We start from the raw sequence: 20,904 nt of genomic DNA, 5'->3' as shown, positions 1-20,904 counted from the left end.
TTTTTATTATCGCTTCATAAGCTGCCGTTTTTTATGAAGATTTGGGGCAGATTGGCCGCACTTTTGGGTCAAGTGAGGATTTATTGTGAAAGATGGTGTATGAATTTCATGAATGCTTTTGTAATATAGTTTCGTCCTAATGTTTGTTCTGAACCCTATACACAGTGGAAAAATATATAAACTAAAAATAACCCCTTAACTTACACGTTATTTATTCTTTTGTAATTTGAAATTTTTATAATTTGTATACTTCGACAGTAGCAACTCCTGAGGTGTCACATGCGCGTTGCCGACATGTTAAAATTCCATACTGTAATAAAGTCATTGAAAACATTGAATTACAGTTATCGCCTAAAAATTATAATACGTCTCAAACCAAATAGTCATAAATATTTTAATGCAATCAAGATAGATTTCAAAAATCGAAATCGCTTTTGCATTCTCGACAGAAAGAGAGACGGATAAAGAATTTTGATTTTTGTTGTTCGCGTGTTCGCGGTACGGTGATACATTTTACTGTTGTTCAGGGTAAAAGTTTTCTTATACCTGACAACACTACAAATAACTGTCACTTTGACGTTTGACAATCACCGTTCCGCTGAGCATTTCGGTTTGCCTGGTTCCACTTTCCACTAATTTTCATTTACATTTAGACATAAGTTTATTTGAACATGGATTTTATGTCTTAATTAATAGAGACTTTTATGGTTAAATATTTTATCGGAAAGGCATGTCAAATTTGTTACGAAAATGAGTGAACCTTACATTTTGAAGTCCGCTTTTTCACTGCGAATTAATATCTTGTTTTGACGAGTAATTTATAATAAATACTTAAAAATGAGTGTTTACGTATTGTCGGATGATAGTGACCACAGTAATCATGGTGAAAATACTTATAACTCGATTTTTAAAGCTTTTTAGGGTTCCGTAGCCAAATGGCAAAAAACGGAACCCTTATAGATTCGTCATGTCTGTCTGTCTGTCTGTCTGTCTGTCTGTCCGTCTGTCCGTCTGTCCGTCTGTCTGTCTGTCTGTCTGTCTGTCCGTCCGTATGTCACAGCCACTTTTCTCCGAAACTATAAGAACTATACTGTTGAAACTTGGTAAGTAGATGTATTCTGTGAACCGCATTAAGATTTTCACACAAAAATAGAAAAAAAACAATAAATTTTTGGGGTTCCCCATACTTTGAACTGAAACTCAAAAATTTTTTTTTCATCAAAGCCATTCGTGTGGGGTATCTATGGATAGGTCTTCAAAAATGATATTGAGGTTTCTAATATCATTTTTTTCTAAACTGAATAGTTTGCGCGAGAGACACTTCCAAAGTGGTAAAATGTGTGTCCCCCCCCCCTGTAACTTCTAAAATAAGAGAATGATAAAACTAAAAAAAATATATGATGTACATTACCATGTAAACTTCCACCGAAAATTGGTTTGAACGAGATCTAGTAAGTAGTTTTTTTTTAATACGTCATAAATCGTCTAAATACGGAACCCTTCATGGGCGAGTCCGACTCGCACTTGGCCGCTTTTTTAATACTTATTTGCGGCATATTAACATTGAAACTTTTTTCAGAGGACGTCGATTTTATGAAGACGTATGAAGAGGATGGGAAGGAAGAGTGTGTAGATTTAACTCAGGAGGCTGTGGAACTTGATACTGAACCGTGTGAGTTACAAGTTTGCTTATTTATAATCAAGATATTAAATAAAATATAATAAAAAAGTTCTCCATACAAGTACATGTAACGGTCTTTTTTTTAATTGGCTATAAGATTAATATAATCCAATGGATGCATAATTGAATATTGTACTCGAAACAACCAACAAAATGCTGTACAAATAAAAAATAGGTAAAACAATTTTTGGTCAAAAACTACAGCATTGATATTGTCTGTATCTATCTTGCTAAAATCACCAGAAGTAACCTTCATAAAAAACTTGTTCAATATTTCTACAGACCGCTCACCCTACAGCGCCCCATACGAAGATCTGCCTCCGGTGCAGCTGAGTGGGCCAGTGGCCACTTTGAGCTCTACTGTGCCAGTGGCCAGTCTAAGCTCTGGGAGTACTAGCTCGTCTGGTACCAGCTCTAGCGGTTACGGAGGGTCTGAATACTCTAGCAGTAGCAAGAGGGGAGCTGGTAAGATTTCTAATAACATCAAACATCAATCATCAACATTTATTCAGCAAATAGGCCACAAAAAAATCCTAAAAAAATACTAAATGAAAAGGTAAATATAATAAGTCCTCTTCTTTTACCTTGAGTTTTTTAATCTCACTATCCTGAACACTAATCTCTCCTATATTTACTAGCCTCTGATATTTAAATAATAAATAAAATATCTGGGTGACCGAGCTTCGCTCGGAAAACATATAATAACTCGAAAATGCGCGTTTTCTCAGAGATAAGACCTAGCTAGATCGATTTTTCGCCCCCGAAAACCCCCATATAGCAAATTTCATCGAAATCGTTAGAGCCGATTCCGAGATCCCCGAAATATATATATAAATAAATAAACAAGACTTGCTCGTTTAAAGGTATTAGATAGATAATATTTTAACTCGTCTAGATATTTCCTTTCTGCTTAGAAAACAAAGATGCTAAAAGCCGGAAGAAGGCTGATGCGCAAGCCAAGAAACAGAAGCTAGCTCAGCAGCGAGCGGCCAAGGCAGCTGCGGCTGAAGCCAACAAGGTCTACAAGCCCGGAGAGTGCATGAAGGTAACCATTTCGAGGGTTGAGCGGTTAAACCTGATAATTTGTCATTTAAATAAAAACTCCACAAACTTCCCATAGGTATAGTCACAGAATAAATAATAGTACTAGGTACAGAAGCTTCATTCTGTAACAAAACGCGTCCTTTACGACAGATATGACCGTCAGGTGTCGCAAGCGCGAGCAGGCGACCGTTCCATAGCAAACACCATGGCTAGACACTAAAATTGGTGTGGTGTGGGCCGCATGTACTTGTAGGTATTTGTAGTGACGCGACGAAATCGCGGAGTGAGACACGCTTGGTATAGTTTTAATTTTTCAAAACTCAAAACTCGTTTGCTCTACTTTACAGGCTTAGTCGCTCATCCCTATTTAATTCATATTTTAGGGCAAATACGAGGAATGTTCCAGTTGATTTAATCTCTAGCCACCCAGAGGCCGATTTTGTTGCCGGTCCCATATTGGGATACCCTCCTCCAATTGAGGGGGGATTTAAATCTTCTCGAGGCAGAGGTGTAGGGTTGGAGCCGGTGTAGCTTTATATGACGTTCATAAGCGCATCGTAATATGTCTACTTGAATAAACTATCTTTTATCTTATTTTTATCTTTTATAAAAATATATCTCTCATTCCATTCTTTTTGAGATCTTTATTTTGATAAATCAAAATTGCATTGGTTTTGGCAAATTATGATTGTGATTAAAGTTTTCAACATTTAATTTGTTCTTATTTCAGTACATGCACATAGAAATGCACCCGTCCCTCCTCGAGCGATGGTACTGCTCGGATGTGACCCGAGAGGCGGGTGCGGTCGGTGCAACGATCGAAGTTATTAAAGACCTGTGCGATCCGGCCCTGGTCATGTGGAGCCGGAGGGTGCCTAGGGCGCTCACGGCGGCCAATGGACAGGTACTTCACTACATAGTATAAAACCGGCCAAGTGCGAGTCGGACTCGCGCACGGAGGGTTCCGCACCATCAACAAAAAACAAGCAAAAAACGGTCACCCATCCAAGTACTGACCCCGCCCGACGTTGCTTAACTTCGATCAAAAATCACGTTTGTTGTATGGGAGCCCCACTTAAATCTTTATTTTATTCTGTTTTTAGTATTTGTTGTTATAGCGGCAACAGAAATACATCATCTGTGAAAATTTCAACTGTCTAGCTATCACGGTTCGTGAGATACAGCCTGGTGACAGACGGACGGACGGACGGACGGACAGCGGAGTCTTAGTAATAGGGTCCCGTTTTTACCCTTTGGGTACGGAACCCTAAAAACAATCGCTTCCCGCTGTCTGTCCCTATGTATGCTTAGATCTTTAAGATGCGGTTTTTGAAGTGAAAACTTCTTTAGCGGCGCTGGGCACTTTTTGAGGTGGGGAAAAAATGATAAACTCGAGACAGCGTAAGGCGATCACGTGACCGTAAGGGGCGTAAGGTTTAGATGGCCACTCATAATTTAGATGGCATTTAAATCAATAAAGAAAAACTCAATGTTATTTGACATTTATGTTGCAGACTCCTTTTCAAGACTCTTTACCTATGTTCAAATAATTTGACGTTGTCATGGCAGTATGTAAATAAACATGTCAATGAAAAAGTGTGATCTTATTTGAGAATGATAATAATATATAATAAATACTATAATATATAATATATACTCATATACTCCTTTGGCATACTAAGGTGGACTCAGACCGAGTTGGATGCCCTGGATCGGAGAGTCCGATCACTGCTCACCGCACATCGCATGCTACACCCACGCTCGTCAGTTATGAGATTGTACATTCCACGGAAATGTGGAGGCCGAGGCTTCCTAAACGCCAAGGATCTCCACAACCGCGAGGTGTACAATCTCAGGAATTATTTCCTTAACAACGAGTGTGGGATGCATCGTGATGTGGTGGCAGTAGACAGGAACCTCACGCCGCTCTCCTTGGCAAACGAGAACTGGCGCAAACCTGTGGTACTAAGTACTGCGGATCGCAGGGCGGCATGGGAGAGTAAGGTGCTACACGGGCGGTTCTACAAGGCCCTCACGGGACCCGATGTGGACCTGCTCGCGTCGGTGAACTGGTTACGATTCGGGGACCTCTTCGGAGAAACCGAGGGTTTTGCCTGTGCAATTGCGGACGAAGTAATGATGACGAACAACTATCGGAAATATATCCTGAAGGACGGTACGGTCGACATTTGTCGGGCATGCCGCCGTCCCGGAGAGTCACTCAGGCATATCATTTCCGGTTGTTCTCATCTTGCTAACGGCGAGTACTTGCACAGACATAATCTCGTAGCCAGGATTATTCACCAGCAGCTTGCTCTTCTATACGGCCTTGTGGACCGCGAAGTACCGTACTACAAGTATTCACCTGCGCCAGTTCTCGAGAATGGTCGTGCCACGCTCTATTGGGATCGATCTATCATCACTGACAGGACTATTGTAGCCAATAAGCCTGACATTGTGATAATAGATCGAGCGCAACGCCGGGCCGTGCTCGTTGACATCACCATCCCCCATGATGAGAATCTCGTGAAAGCCGAGAAGGACAAGTCCAGCAAGTACCTAGACTTGGCTCACGAGATAACCGCCATGTGGGATGTTGATTCGACGATCATTGTTCCGATAGTTGTTTCAGCGAACGGTCTAATAGCGAAGAGTCTCGACCAACATCTTGAGAGACTCTCGCTAGGTGGTTGGATCAAGGGCCAGATGCAGAAGGCGGTGATCTTGGACACGGCGCGGATAGTCCGCCGGTTCCTCTCTCTGCAGCCCTGACCACCGGTAGCTTGGGCCTTGCCCCGCTGCTGGCGGCACCCTAGGTTAGGTTTTTTATAATGTGTTTATATGTATTTTGTATTGTTTTTGTAAGTGTTTTTGTATTTTATTTTTATATCCATATTATAAAATAACCTAACCTAAGATCAGAAATAAATAAAGTGAACTATAATAAATAAATAGAATACCTCCGCTAAACGTATGTATCGTGTTACCGGGCGTCGGTAACATAGCGAGATGAGTTTTCACTTCTATCGGCACTCCCGGAGTGCAACCGTTGTTGCTTGTTTTTTTTTTCAATATATAGAGTGGTTCAAGAGGAAGGTTTATGTATAATGTGTTAACCCGTGCGAAGCCGGGGCGGGTAGCTAGTTGATGTATATTTTTATGTTGTAGGTAGAACTATCGCCCGCCCGCCAACGTTGTCGCCGCGCGTTATACATAAGCACGATGGCAGACATATCACCACTCGCTCGCAACCGATCTCTATCACCGCATATTAAGCAAGCGGCTTTACTTGCGGCATGCGAAGTGACATTGGTGGTACATGGGGTTAAGGATTATTTCAAAGCGGCGAATCGGAGGCAGAATAAAGATTCGATCACGGATATTGAGCTGGAGATGGCTTTGACAGGTAATCTTTCATTCCATACTATGTAATAGTATAGGTTTTCTGAATAAAGTTTATTATATTATTATATAGGTAAATGCAAAAATCACGCGGTCTGTGTGTCCTATTCTTGCATAGCCTCTTGTCTTTATCCTGCTGTAAGGCCTAAGATACACTTTTACTTACGTAAGTAGGGACACAGCTATAGTACAGAATGAGAGATGAATATCATTATCTCATTCTAACAAATAGCTTTGTCCCTACTTACGTAAGTAAAACTTACAAGTGTAACTTAGGCCTAAGGTCATGTGGGGTAAGAGCGAACATTGATAAATATGCCGAATACCGAATAATTACCGAATATTCGGCCCATCTCTAGTTTAAACCCACGATTATTGGCTGCCATACACATATGAATAGTTAATTCAAAAGTCACTCTGTCCAATTCACGCTTAAACCGGCGAACCGATTTAGATATTTGATAATTGCTATGGAGATAGTTTTGAGACTTGAGTCCGGGGGAAGGACATAGGATAATTTTTATCACAGATAATTTATAAACAAAAACCCAAAAAGACAATACTTCATTTTATAATATTTTACATGTTGTCAGCAGGGATGTTGCGGATGCCGATTTTTTGACATCCGCGGATGCGGATGCGGATGCGGATTTTTAAAGGCTCACATCCGCGGATGCGGATGCGGATGTCAAGATAGTACAATAAAAAACGTCAAATATTACATTTTAGTAATTTTTATTTCAAAAAACCGGCCAAGTGCGAGTCGGACTCGCGTTCCAAGGGTTCCGTACATTAAGTCCCACTCACTCTTGAATGCTCATTTTTAATAGGTTTTTTGGTTAATGACTAAATTACCTAGCAGTCTAGCACTTACGCCGATGCTAAGACGTTCCTGTACCGACCTGTTCCACATCCGCATCCGCATTAAATCCGCATCGATTTTATGCGGATGCGGATGCGGTTATTCGCAACATCCCAGGTTGTCAGTAACCATAGAAATTTAAATTCTTAATTTTTCTTGTGCCTTTGGGTGATTTGGATTCAAATAAGTGTTTCTATTTCAGACCTGCTTGTGACCGCCGGGTGTGACGCAGCGTTGGTTGACACGCCTAACGAACTGGCTTTACTTATTGTACAGTTCACTAAAGCAATAGCCGAGGAACCATATAAGTAAGCAACCATTTGTTATTTATATTAAACTAGCGACCCGCCCCGGCTTCGCACGGGTTAATAAATTATACATAAACTTTCCTCTTGAATCACTCAATCTATTTAAAAAAAAAAGCGGCCAAGTGCGAGTCGGACTCGCCCATGAAGGGTTCCGTATTTAGGCGATTTATGACGTATAAAAAAAAACTACTTACTATATCTCGTTCAAACCAATTTTCGGTGGAAGTTTACATGGTAATGTACATCATATATTTTTTTTAGTTTTATCATTCTCTTATTTTAGAAGTTACAGGGGGGGGGACACACATTTTACCAATTTGGAAGTGTCTCTCGCGCAAACTATTCAGTTTAGAAAAAAATGATATTAGGAACCTCAATATCATTTTTGAAGACCTATCCCTATATACCCCACACGTATGGGTTTGATGAAAAAAAAATTTTTGAGTTTCAGTTCGAAGTATGGAGAACCCCAAAAATTTATTGTTTTTTTTCTATTTTTGTGTGAAAATCTTAATGCGGTTCACAGAATACATCTACTTACCAAGTTTCAACAGTATAGTTCTTATAGTTTCGGAGAAAAGTGGCTGTGACATACGGACGGACAGACAGACGGACAGACGGACAGACGGACAGACAGACAGACAGACAGACAGACAGACAGACATGACGAATCTATAAGGGTTCCGTTTTTTGCCATTTGGCTACGGAACCCTAAAAACGCATCAAAATCCGTTGCGTAGTTCTAAAGATCTAAGCATACATACAGACAGACAGACAGGGAAGCGACTTAGTTTTATACTATGTAGTGAAGCTGCAACAGACGGGCGTACCGGACCTTGGTCCGGTCAGCATATGTCTATCTCGCTCTCACTTATCGCGTCCTTATCGGCTAACGGGGGGTCACCTTACACTCAATCGAACTGGCCTCGGACCAGACCTAGGTCGCGGTCCGGTACGCCCGTCTGTTACATCTTTAATTTTGGGACGGGTTAAAAAATAATACTCTCTTATTAAACACTTGTTTTGTTATTCAGGAAAATAAAGCGAGGCTTCGATGAACAAGCCGAGTTCTATATGAGAGGAGACAACAAGAAATGCGTTCCTGTTGATAAAGATGGTAAGTTTTTAATGAATAAGTCAAAAATTTTTATTCATTTTAAATGTAGGACCCCATAATTTTGGCTTTATAAAATATATAGAAAAATCATAATTAATTAAAGAAATGACAACGCGCATGTGACACCTTGTTGAGTTGGGAGCGACTAGGTACAAAAATTTCTGTACCTAGCTAAACTAACCTATAGTGTTTTGTTTTGTTACAGGGAATGGGGCGAGTAGATTATGGCAACAAATGATTGCTGTGCTTCCTGGTTCCAGTTTAGAAACTTCTAGATCTGTCTGCGGGCAATACAAATCGCCTCTTGCCCTTTATCAGGTACTATTTATTTTTGGCTGTTTGTCAACAAGCTATTCTAGTTCCATTTCCTTTTCTATTTCAGTTCATTTAAAAAAAAACTCCAGTGTTGCCATTGCTTATGTCAGTAGTAGAAATGGTAGTTTTTGAATTGTTTTGGTTGTTACAGGCGCTGCAACTTCCGAATGGAGTAAATGATTTGGCTGATATAGGAGTTGCAAGAACGGGAGTCCCTGGATCTAAAAGTCGTCGTGTAGGGCCGGAGTTTGCTAGGAAATTACGAATATTATTTACTGCTGAAGACGGTGATGTGTTAATAGACTGATAAGTTATGCCATGTTGTTTGTAAATCATGTAAGAGGAATAAATATTGTTTTCACTTTATTATATGTTTTTTTTGTAACATTTTTGTAGCAAAGATACCCTCATCGAATATCAATCAGAATTTCTTTGCGGTCGGCAAAATTGATATATTTGGTCAAACCAATTTATCAGTCAGTAAGAACCAGGAAAACTATACTCATCGCTTTCTTTGGGTGATTCTGTGTCTATGTTTAAAATGAGACAGTCCTTTGACAAACTATAGCTCAAGGTTGGTCGCATCATGAATGGCCTTATTTAGTCATTTTATACACTGGCAACGCTGGCAACAATGGCCCCAATGTCAAAAAACTTCATAAACTTCAAATAAGCAGATAACCATACATTTTATGTAATAATATCTTGAATCTTAATTCATATTAAGTTACATTACCCGTAAATGTGAAGAAACATCAGGATGTCTGTGTTTTTGTCGAGAATTATATTAATTCCGACGCGGAGCGCCTTTACAATGAACATTTCGCTAAAAACACTAGCGGATTTAACATCGTTGAAACACCAGAATTCTCTTTGCCAAGGCGGTTTATTTTCTCTATCCCGTCAACTAGGAGTCAGAGGCTACAGTTTAGATTCTATACAGCCGGTGATAGCTTTGGAAAACGCGACTAGTCCGGTTAAAAAGAAGACGATATACAAGAAGGCAGTGTTGGAGGATGTTAGTAAGAAAGAGGGGCATTATTTGACTTTGGCGTACGCGACTGCGAATGCCTATGACCTGAAGGGTCTAAAGGAAGCTCTGCTTGAGCAGAAGCTGTATGAACCTGGAACGTAAGCATATTTTGTTTAATTTCAAAGATTTATCATGTATTTCATCATCATATCTTGTCACATGCTTTAAGTAGAATTTAATAGTACTTTTGGTAGTTTTGCTCAATTATAGACAATGTATTTTCTTACCTACAATTTTTGCTAAATTACATGCACATAGTGTGGCAATCTCTATACAATATTACCATTTTTACTGTTGCTGTGTGCACACTACATTTCTGTGCCAACTTACCTATTTAATTCATTATGTGTTTAGGATTTCTGGCTCATTATACTACTTTATAGATTTTTATCACCCATTGTTTTAAAACATTTGTAATCATAAATTATATCTGTGTAAGTAGTTCAAATATAAACTGGCTAGTGGCCATAAAACAAGTAATTAATTATAGATAGATATTAAATGTGTTTTAAATTACAGAACACACAGAAAGCAAGTAAGCAGTTGGCTCCCAAACTAAATTTGTATGGGAGACCTATTTGCGTGATCACGAATTGTTCATTTAATTTCATTTCATTTATTTTGTTGTATCTAAGTCCTGTACATAGTAAATCCAGCTGTTATACAGTATAATACTTCGACGACGAAATACAATATAAATTTCGATGTCCGGTCTGGTCTAGTGGGTAGTGACCCTGCCTGTGAAACCGCGGTCCTGGGTTCGAATCCCAGTAAGGGCATTTATTCGTGTGATGAGCACAGATATTTGTTCCTGAGTCATGGTTGTTTTCTATGTATTTAAGTATTTGTATATTATATATATCGTTGTCTGAGTACCCACAACACAAGCTTTCTTGAGCTTACCGTGGGGCTTAGTCAATTTGTGTAATAATGTCCTATAATATTAAAAAAAAATACAAGTCAGACTATTTATAAATAACAATTATTAATATAAAAAAAATAGATGTTATGGGGCTATTCATAACTTACGTCATTTCAAATTAGGGGGGGGGGGGTCTGGACATCGGACGATGGTAGCATGACGTAGGAGGTAACGGGTCATTCGAAGCATTTTTGGATGCTTTTAGGGGGGGGGGGGGCCATAATCGACAAAAATAGATGACGTAATTTATGAACAGCCCCTATAAACTATCATTATTAAGAACATCCTTAACTGTTTCATATGTTAAATATGTATTTGAATTAATCTGTGATTTCAGATTAAAAACTCAAGAGATTGACGATGATGTGGTGATAGCAAATGCGGTGTACACTGTAGGCTCGGAGCCACGGGAAATCATCTTCTTCAAAGAGGGCGCTGTCGTCTTCTGGAACTGCACGCAGCTGGAAGCCAGCAATGTACTGGACTTTGTTAGGAGGTTTGTTTCTATCTATATATTAAGCCCTTTTATTCTGAGTTAGGGTATGTCTCTTAACTCGGTGTGCCGCTTGGCAAAGGCCTCTAGCTCTTTCCATTGGGGTCTGTTATGGGTCAGTCTTTGTTTGGTTTATTTCTATATGATATATTTGATTGAGCTTCAGTGAAGGTCTTCGTTTCAGCATTGGTAAAAATTGTTTTTTAAGTCCAGATGTTCTAATTATTTGTGTCTCAATTTCAATAAATTCAGTTTACTTGCTTAAACACATTGAGTGCCGGAAACCCACTTCGGTGGGTTCTGTTTGTAGTCACTTTCCTCTATAAACCGGGAAAACACTGTGATCGGCTAAGAGTGTAGCGCTACAAAAACGTTGTGAATGTGTTAATCTTGTTTATGTTATTTCAGATATGAAGTTGAGAGCTACCCTCTAGATGTGGTGGAAAGAGAGAAAGAGATCATGACATACGTGTACCAGCCCAATGCGTAAGTTGACTCTAAATATTTGAATTATGTGACAAAATTAAAAACTTAAAAGATGTGTGCCAATTTTGCACCAACTTAGCAGTGACGATGTATTGGAACAACATACTTTAACCAAAGATAATAGAGTGTATTTATCAGTGAAAGAATAAGGATCAAAGTCAAATAGCGTTCAAACAGTTTTAATCTTCTGTCGAAAGATGGCAGTAAATCTAATGTGGATACATACTTTGACAATCTGCTTCCATTTCAAATTGTCTTTGTTTTAAGTAAAAAAAAAATCTTTCTTTTATTTTAGTGTAGTCAACATTGATAGGGGCTATTCATAAATTACGTCATTTCAAATTGGGGGGGACATCGGATGATGGTAGCATGACGTAGGAAGAAACGGTCATTCGAAGCATGATTTTTGGATGATTTTAGGGGGGGGGGGGGTCAAAAATCGCCAAAAATAGATGCCGTAATTTATGAACAGCCCCATATACCTAACTGAATACATTTTAATATTTTCTGTTTCTATACTCATCTATGTTACACTGAATACTAATTGTTTCTTTTTTGTATTTTCAGAAAGAAGTGCAATTTGCAGGACTCGTATTTCGTAATGGCGCCCAATAGAGATAACTCTTTAGAAAAATATACATTCAGGTAAGACATTTACTGCAAAAATAATACAACACAAATCCTCTGTATTGCACAACCTCTATAAAACATTTACAGAAATACACACAACCAGGTAGAATTCTGTTCTAAATTAGATGTAAACTGTTTAGACGACAACGCTTTCACTCACTTGAATTTTTAGTCGCTATTGGCAACATGTTTCGGGCCCTTCGGGCAGTTTAAAATGTCACACGAAAGTTTAATATCGATAAAGCTGCTGTCACTAATTCCACGCAGACGAAGTCGCGGGCAAAAGCTAGTATCCTATAATCCCAAAATCAACCTTTAGTGCAATCAAACGGTGTTCACAAACACGCGCCGCGCACGACAGGCGTGGCATTCAAAGGGATAAAAAAAGCGGCCAAGTGCGAGTCGGACTCGCCCATGAAGGGTTCCGTATTTAGGCGATTTATGACGTATAAAAAAAAAACTACTTACTAGATCTCGTTCAAACCATTTTTCGGTGGATGTTTACATGGTAATGTACATCATATTTTTTTTTTAGTTTTATCATTCTCTTATTTTAGAAGTTACTGGGGGGGGGGAGGACACATTTTACCACTTTGGAAGTGTCTCTCGCGCAAACTATTCAGTTTAGAAAAAAATGATATTAGAAACCTCAATATCATTTTTGAAGACCTATCCATAGATACCCCACACGTATGGGTTTGATGAAAAAATTTTTGAGTTTCAGTTCAAAGTATGGGGAACCCCAAAAATTTATTGTTTTTTTTCTATTTTTGTGTGAAAATCTTAATGCGGTTCACAGAATACATCTACTTACCAAGTTTCAACAGTATAGTTCTTATAGTTTCGGAGAAAAGTGGCTGTGACATACGGACGGACAGACAGACGGACAGACGGACAGACAGACAGACAGACAGAATCTATAAGGGTTCCGTTTTTTGCCATTTGGCTACGGAACCCTAAAAATGAAATAAATTTAGTGATTGTTTCGTCAGTCACGCGATGGCGCAATCAGCTCGCCTGGGAGCGTGGGAGGCGCGGCTGGAAGCCCTGGCGGCCGCCGCGAGGGCCCACACGAGGACCATGGAGGAAGACGGCACCACACATCTCGACAAAAAGGAGGTATTAGCGCTTATGACCGCCCCGAAACCGCCCGAAGTCCCCATTTTCCTCTCTGGATATTAACATTTCTGAAAATATTTTGACACAATTTGGGTATATCAACCATATTTTTTTCCATACTGTCAGTATCCAGTTAAAAATACACAGAAAATGAAATAGCAGTTAAAAGCTAGGTAACAACAGGCGGTTTTATCGCTAAGAAGCGATCTCTTCCAGAAAACTGATCTCTTTCAGGTAACTGTTGAAACAAATTGTACCATGATTACCATCTACAAATGTACACAGTACTGCAATAAATCATTGTTATTGTTATTCTTAATTCGGTAGCAGGAAACTCATAGACTAGGAATCCTCTAGACTGAGTGTAGAGCAATTATTTCATGAAACCGATGCTGCCAAAAATACGGGGGTGCGGGGGGACGAGGTGAGCGAATCCCGTGCCGTGATTGGTCTGTTCAAAGACACGGACCAATCACGGCACGGGATTGACTCGAAGATGGAGTAAAACTACCGTATAAGTGGCAGAGGGGGTAGCGTTACTATGCTCAGTCTAGAGGATGTCTTGTCTGTGCAGGAAACTAAGGACTTACAACATTAAACGGGGAACATTGAATTAGATCATGTATCTTATTTCCAGGTGGTCCGCAAGCTAGGCGAGTTGTTTTCCCTGCGGCACCGGATCAACGTGGAGTCCGACCTCCTGGACACTCCTGATGTCTACTGGGAGGAGGAGAGGCTTGAGAGGCTGTACTCGAACACCGTAGCCTACTTCACCATACCCAGGAGGACTAGGGTAACTATACTAAACCAAAGAGAATTCAGAAGACATAGAGTGCTCACTCCATACATATTAAAACTTTTTAGGGTTCCGTACCCTAAGGGTAAAAACGGGACCCTATTACTAAGACTCCGCTGTCCGTCCGTCCGTCCGTCTGTCACCAGGCTGTATCTCACGAACCGTGATAGCTAGACAGTTGATGACAGATGATGTATTTCTGTTGCCGCTATAACAACAAATACTAAAAACAGAATAAAATAAAGATTTAAGTGGGGCTCCCATACAACAAACGTGATTTTTGACCGAAGTTAAGCAACGTCGGGCGGGGTCAGTACTTGGATGGGTGACCGTTTTTTTGCTTGTTTTGCTCTATGGTGCGGAACCCTCCGTGCGCGAGTCCGACTCGCACTTGTTTGAATGCCGCAAAACTACCTTTCAACAATGCCTGGCATTCGGAAAATTTGGTACCTTTGTCCCATTCGCAATTTTTTAATAATACCGTAATTTCGTAAACGCAACGTTTTGAGATAGGGATACTCTGTAAAGATATTAGGCATGCGAAAACGGTAAGCATTTTCCAAAACCAAAATGGATGACTTAAGCTTTGGATTCCTCCGAAAACGGTGCCGTAATATGACGGCCGCTATATAGCGTTGAATGACGTCACTAGAACGTTGTCTATGTAAACAAGATGGCGCGGTTTCCTAGACAGCGTTACGTTACGTTGACTGTCAACGTAACGTAAGATGACGGCCGTCATGACGGTGTCGATAGTTTCGTGAACGTTTTATTAGATAGCGGTGACGCCATTTTGAATAAATGACACAAGATTTGAATAAATGATTCCGTACTACGATTATTTTCCTCTTCTGATGATATTTCATCCTCCAAGTAAATTATAGATGATCAAGCAAATCTTGTCAGTAGGAAAAGGCGCGAAATTCAAATTTTCTATGGGACGTTATCCCATCGCGCCTACGTTTTTCAAATTTGCCGCTTTGACCTTGGTGGATGACGGTGTGTTATGACGCCGTGGTACTTTCCACATGTCGCCACCGTAAAGACGGCCGTCTTTTGCGGCCGCTATAAGACGGCCGTCATATGACGGCACCGTTTTCGGAGGAATCCAAAGCTTTAGGGGCTGTCCATAAATTACGTCATCTATTTTTGACGATTTTTGACCCCCCCCCCCTAAAATCATCCAAAAATCATGCTGCGAATGACCCCGTTTCCTCCGACGTCTTGCTTCCATCATCCGATGTCCAAACCCCCCCCTAATTTGAAATGACGTAATTTATGAATAGCCCCTTACTAAAGGAACGTCTAACTACAGTGTTATTATTCTAAGATCGCACATTTGACAGTTACAAATTTACCCTTATATATATGACTTTAAGGCTATCAGTTAAAGTAGTTAAACGGTTAGATCTTAGCTCCATATCTATAAGGGTGAATTCATAACCGTCAAATATGTAATCTTAGAATAATAATACCGTAGAGACTGATGACCCCACAGTCAAACTCATTGTTGAGTTTTGCGGGGCTATGACTATATTTAAGAGTAACTCTGTATTTTATTAAATAAAATAAATAATAATAATAATTTTAATAACAAAACTTCCGTGACACAAAGACATAGTAAATATCCGGTCCGTCACCGTAAACGCAAGCTCCTGATGACACTTCTCGGTACGAAGTGAAACATGTCGAGCGTTTTTCGACTTAAAATACGTGAGTGACCCGTTTTTAATATATTTACTAATAATAATAATCCCTAACTTAAGACGAAAGATAAATAAAGAGAATAATAATAATAATAATCCGCGTATAATCCACGCCCTAACCTTCAATTATAATCTTCCCAGGTTTTAAACGAGCGGCTATCCCACTGCGTGGAGCTCCTGGAGCTCCTCTCGTCCTGGGCCGCGGACCGGCACCACGTCCGCCTGGAGTGGATGGTCATCGCCCTCATCCTGGCTGAAGTCTGCTTCGAGCTACTGCACGTCTTCGAGCGACACGTGCTGGACAGGTGAGGAACGGACGATGTGGAGATAGAGGGAGATAGGATAGGTGTGAGTGGGACTGAAGATAGTGCTACGGCAAGGAAAGGTGTGACTGAAAAGAAAGATAGTGGTAATGCAATAGTACAAGTTGATAGTGCAGGTGTTAAAAGTGTGAATGAATTGAAAGATGCTATGGCACAAACGGTTGGTGCAGAAAGTATGAAAGGTGTGACTGAAAAGAAAGATAGTGGTAATGCAATAGTACAAGTTGATAGTGCAGTTGTTAAAAGTGTGAATGAAATGAAAGATGATATGGCACAAACGGTTGGTGCAGAAAGTATGAAAGGTGTGACTGAAAAGAAAGATAGTGGTAATGCAATAGTACAAGTTGATAGTGCAGTTGTTAAAAGTGTGAATGAAATGAAAGTTGCTATAGCACAAACGGTTGGTGTAGAAGGGATGAAAGGTGTGAGTGAAATGAAAAGAAATGGGGATGCTGTGACACAAACTATTGATAGTGTATATGATATTAAAAAGGCGCGTGAAATGAAAAACGATAATAAGATCAAAGGGACGAATATTGAAGTAAAAGAAGGGATGCAAATAAAAGGTAGGGGAGTAGAAAATATGGAAGGAATTGTGAGAGATGGGATGAAAGTGACGGATGGGATAATAGCACCAGAAACTGTTGCAGAAGAGAAAACACCGGTACAGGTCGAAGTAGAGGCTATAAACATTGACACTGATATAAAACACGTAGACTTAGAACAAGCAGGCATAGAAAGATTAGCAAAAATGGAGCGTATAGCAGAAAACGAACGGCAAGCAAAGATAAAACGAAGAGAAGAATTAGATCGCGTGGCAAGATTGCAACGTATACTGGCGCTTGTACGTGCGCCAGAATTGGACAGTGTGGCTAAGATGAAACAAATGGATATGGAGCAACAGAAATATATAAAACGTGACGAAGATATAAATATTTTAAAAGAGTTTGGTGTAAATACAGAGATACATCCAAGTATAGATAATTTGAGTGTAAATGATAAACAACTAACCAAAGTTGGAACAGTGGTAGATGATACACATACAAATAAGCAACAAAAAGAGTATGAAGGAATAGCAAAGTTGGAGCGTATGACGAAAGAGGAACGCATTTCAGAGATAGACCGTTTAGTGAATTTAGAGCTTGAGGCAGAAGCGAAACGGAAAGCAGACATTGAGCATACAGAACAATTAGAACGAGAGGCTGAATTAGAACGCGAGACAAAAATGAAATATTTAAGAGAATTAGATCTTAAAGCAGAGTTGGAGAAGGCAGAGAAAAAACGTTTGGTGGAAATAGAGCGTCAAGAAAAAAGGGAACGAAAGGAAGAATTAGATCGCATAGCTAAGTTGCAACGAGTATTGGTTCAGGTGCGTGCGTCAGAAATGGATCGTGGCGCGGAATTAAAACAGGCAGAGTTTGAACAAACTGCTGAGATGAAACGTAAGGAGGAAATGAAACTTTTGGAAGAATTGGGTATTTTGCCAAGACATGAAGACACTGAAAAGGATAGTGCGAAAAAGTTGAAACCAGCGGAAAAAGCAAACCCAGAACCCCTTAGCACAAAGGTCGATATTAATTTAGTTAAAGGGGATAAACTAATGACAGATGTGAAAGAGAAAGTTGTGTATCCAGTCAAAAAAACCATACCAATATCAGAAATAATACAAGTGGAAGTGGACCCGCTTGTAGAAGTAGAAACAGTGGCTAATTCAGAACAGAATAAAAATCAAGAAGCAGAAAGTCAGACAAATATAAATAACGAGGCAAAAAAGAAACGTAGGGAAGAATTAGACCGTGCTGCAAAATTGCAACGCATAATAGCGACGGCACGCAAGGCGGAGCCAAATGGTGTTGCACAGGTAAAATTTGATGTTGAGGTAGACAAAACAGCTGACTTGAAGCGTACAGAAGAGATGCAACTATTAGAAGAGTTGGGTATTGTGACGAAGCAGCACGTACCACAGAAAGAGAGTGGGATTGATGGATCTATGGAGAAGTTACAACCAAACAATTTAAATTTAGTTAAACAAATGATCCCCGTTACAGACGTAAAGGTGAATGTGAAGATAAGCACAGAGTCAAATGCAGAACAGTTGCCTGAGAAACCGGCTGAGATAAAAATGGAAAGAGAAGTAGAGTCAGAAAGAGAGGTTAAAATAAAACGTGCCGCAGAAATGGAACGTAGGGCAAAAGCAGATCGTGAGGCGAAAACAAAAAGGAGGGAAGAATTAGATCGCATGGCAAATTTGCAACGTGTTGTAGCGTTGGTATCTAATGAAGAGTTCGATCGTGCAAACATGAAAGAAGCAGAGTTGAAACAAATAAAGGAGAAGAAACGCGAAGAAGATTTGAAGGCTCTAGAGGCATTGGGTATTGTGCCAAGAAAGGAAGTCACACAAACGGAGAGCGAGATGAATTTAATAACAGCAGATAAAAAGGGGACTTTACCAAAGATGGAAAATACAGCCGATGTGGAATTCAAAATAGAGAAAGGTGACATTGATGTTGGACCTGAAAATGTAGAAGAAATGCCAGAGCATATATTAGATATGGAAACAATGACAGAAAAAGAAAGAATGGCTGTGAGGCAAGATGTTGAAAGACGCATCATAGAGCTACGTGTAGCGCAGATGAAACGCGTAGCGCAGTTAGGGCGAGAGATGAAACAGGTGGCAATGATAGACGAAAGCTTAAAACCGAAGTCAGAAAAATCCAAGACGGTCAATAATGAGTATAAAAACAAGGATGTAACAGATGAATCTGAGCAGATGATTGAAACTGAGTATAAAATTGAAGATGCTACTAATAAATCTAAGCAATTAGAATCTAAACCGATGGTAGACACTGAGCGTAATATCAATGTCACAGAGGTTAAACGCATAGATGAAATACAATTAGATTTTAGTATGACAGAGGTCAAAGACGAATATGTCTTAGGAATGAAACGTAATGATTCAAAGCATTTAGTAGATTTAAACTCAGAGAAAGGAAAAGTGATTGAATCTGTAAAAGAAGTAAAACGAAAGGAAGATTTAAATCTATTTGCAGATTTCGAAACACCAGAGGTAAAACGAGAAAGGGTACAATCTGAAAAGATGAAAAGTGAGAAAGAGTTGAAATCAACGGCTGAACCAGTGATGAAATCAGTGGAGATGAAACGTTCAAGTGAGATGAAAGGGGGGGGAATGGAGCGAGTGAGACGGCGCGATTGTGAGTGGGATGGACAAATGATGTACGTAGGTAGAGAGCGCTTGTAATAATTTGTTGCCATTTTCTCGACTAAGCTACTTATTGTTAGAAAGTTAATTAAAATGGCGTGAATATGAATGGTTACTGGCTCTCAACTATAGCGTTTGGTTATTCTAACTATATTTATATTTATTATTAATCATATTTATAGCTTAAAATTGTGTACAATTTTCTTCAATTCTCACAACTAATGTAATTAATGTAATTTTAATGTTATTGTTATAATATAAACGAAATTGATGCATATGTAACAACATAACATATATGCGAGTAATTTATATTTAGTATATTTACTAAAAACGATGCCATAGTAGAAATAACTATACCTATACTTGTATTTATCTTTAGCACATATAATTACTATGATTATTGAGTAATAAAATTGTAATAGGCTTCCAGTAAGTATAGTTAAAATAAAAATATTGAAAGTAGACAAATATTTGCTTATAATGTAGAATGTATTGTAGATTATGCATTACATATATATATGTATCTTGTTGAATATTAATAAAAATTAAAAAATAATTTATGTATTTTGTATAATTCCTTCCCATAGTCCCCTATATACATCGCATGTACATACGACAAACTTACACATTACAATATGTACCTACACATACGCATATTTTAGGCGTTAAATAGTAAGATGGAACTTTTATGATATTAAGGCCAATGTGGGCAAGACCGTCTATCAGGTAAGACCGACCAAGTATGATTTAATACAGGCAGTATCTTCATCACTTCATCTCTTTTTACTCACTTAGGTTATCAAAAACAACCGAGCGACGGCGAGGTCTCTCAGCCTTCGCGGACGAGTCGGAAGAGTACATGTTCCAAGATCTCTCGATATTGGATACCTAAGGCTCTTGGCCTCAGACTAAATGTAAACAGTAAACACAAGTGACAAAAAAGACTGAGATATTCCTAACCTATACATTACAGGGTCATTTTTGGACCGTTAGCCATATTGTGCGAGGTGAGCATTGATCACAAAAATTTGTTAGGCCGTTTCATGCATTTTGGCCGAAGGCCAAATTTTTTTTGGGATTTCGGAGTTGGTCCCATAGAAAAAGTTGTTCAGTATGGCCTACCTAATCACCTCGCACAATATGGCTAACGGTCCAAAAATGACCCTGTATATTCTTGTAATAAGTAGCTATGTCAGAAAATAGTAGTTTATGTGACTGCTACATAATGAGACGCATTAAAATACGAGTGTGGGTTTAATAAACGAACGCTAGTGAGTTTCTTAAAAGGATCACACGAGTGTTTTAATGCCTAATTATGTACAGTTACATACACTACTTTATCTAAACACATACTTAAAACTAACTAAAAGATAAACTGTACGTCAAATGGCGATGAATGAAAACTTTTTTCACACGTGTCACACATCCGTAGTTTTTTTAAATTCCT

The 20,904-nt window shown here is 39.2% G+C and overlaps 2 protein-coding genes across 2 annotated transcripts; both read left to right on the top strand.

Annotated features, from left to right (window-relative positions):
- The first annotated feature begins 837 nt into the window (after positions 1–837).
- LOC134657238 (crossover junction endonuclease EME1) lies at positions 838–9,095 on the top strand. Its single transcript, XM_063512810.1, has 10 exons — positions 838–883; positions 1,580–1,672; positions 1,964–2,146; positions 2,596–2,726; positions 3,456–3,629; positions 5,894–6,131; positions 7,192–7,297; positions 8,332–8,414; positions 8,620–8,732; positions 8,881–9,095. The coding sequence occupies exons 1-10, from the start codon at positions 838–840 to the stop codon at positions 9,034–9,036; spliced, it is 1,323 nt and encodes a 440-aa protein (XP_063368880.1). The 3' UTR covers positions 9,037–9,095.
- A 282-nt stretch (positions 9,096–9,377) lies between these two features.
- LOC134657241 (required for meiotic nuclear division protein 1 homolog) lies at positions 9,378–20,378 on the top strand. Its single transcript, XM_063512812.1, has 8 exons — positions 9,378–9,860; positions 11,022–11,180; positions 11,586–11,663; positions 12,231–12,308; positions 13,286–13,412; positions 14,050–14,205; positions 16,056–16,219; positions 20,253–20,378. The coding sequence occupies exons 1-8, from the start codon at positions 9,490–9,492 to the stop codon at positions 20,347–20,349; spliced, it is 1,230 nt and encodes a 409-aa protein (XP_063368882.1). The 5' UTR covers positions 9,378–9,489; the 3' UTR covers positions 20,350–20,378.
- Positions 20,379–20,904: the final 526 nt, after the last annotated feature.

Source organism: Cydia amplana, chromosome 19 (genome assembly GCF_948474715.1).
Source record: "Cydia amplana chromosome 19, ilCydAmpl1.1, whole genome shotgun sequence".
NCBI classification, from domain to species: Eukaryota; Metazoa; Arthropoda; class Insecta; order Lepidoptera; family Tortricidae; genus Cydia; species Cydia amplana.
This window is presented reverse-complemented; position numbering and strand designations above follow the sequence as displayed.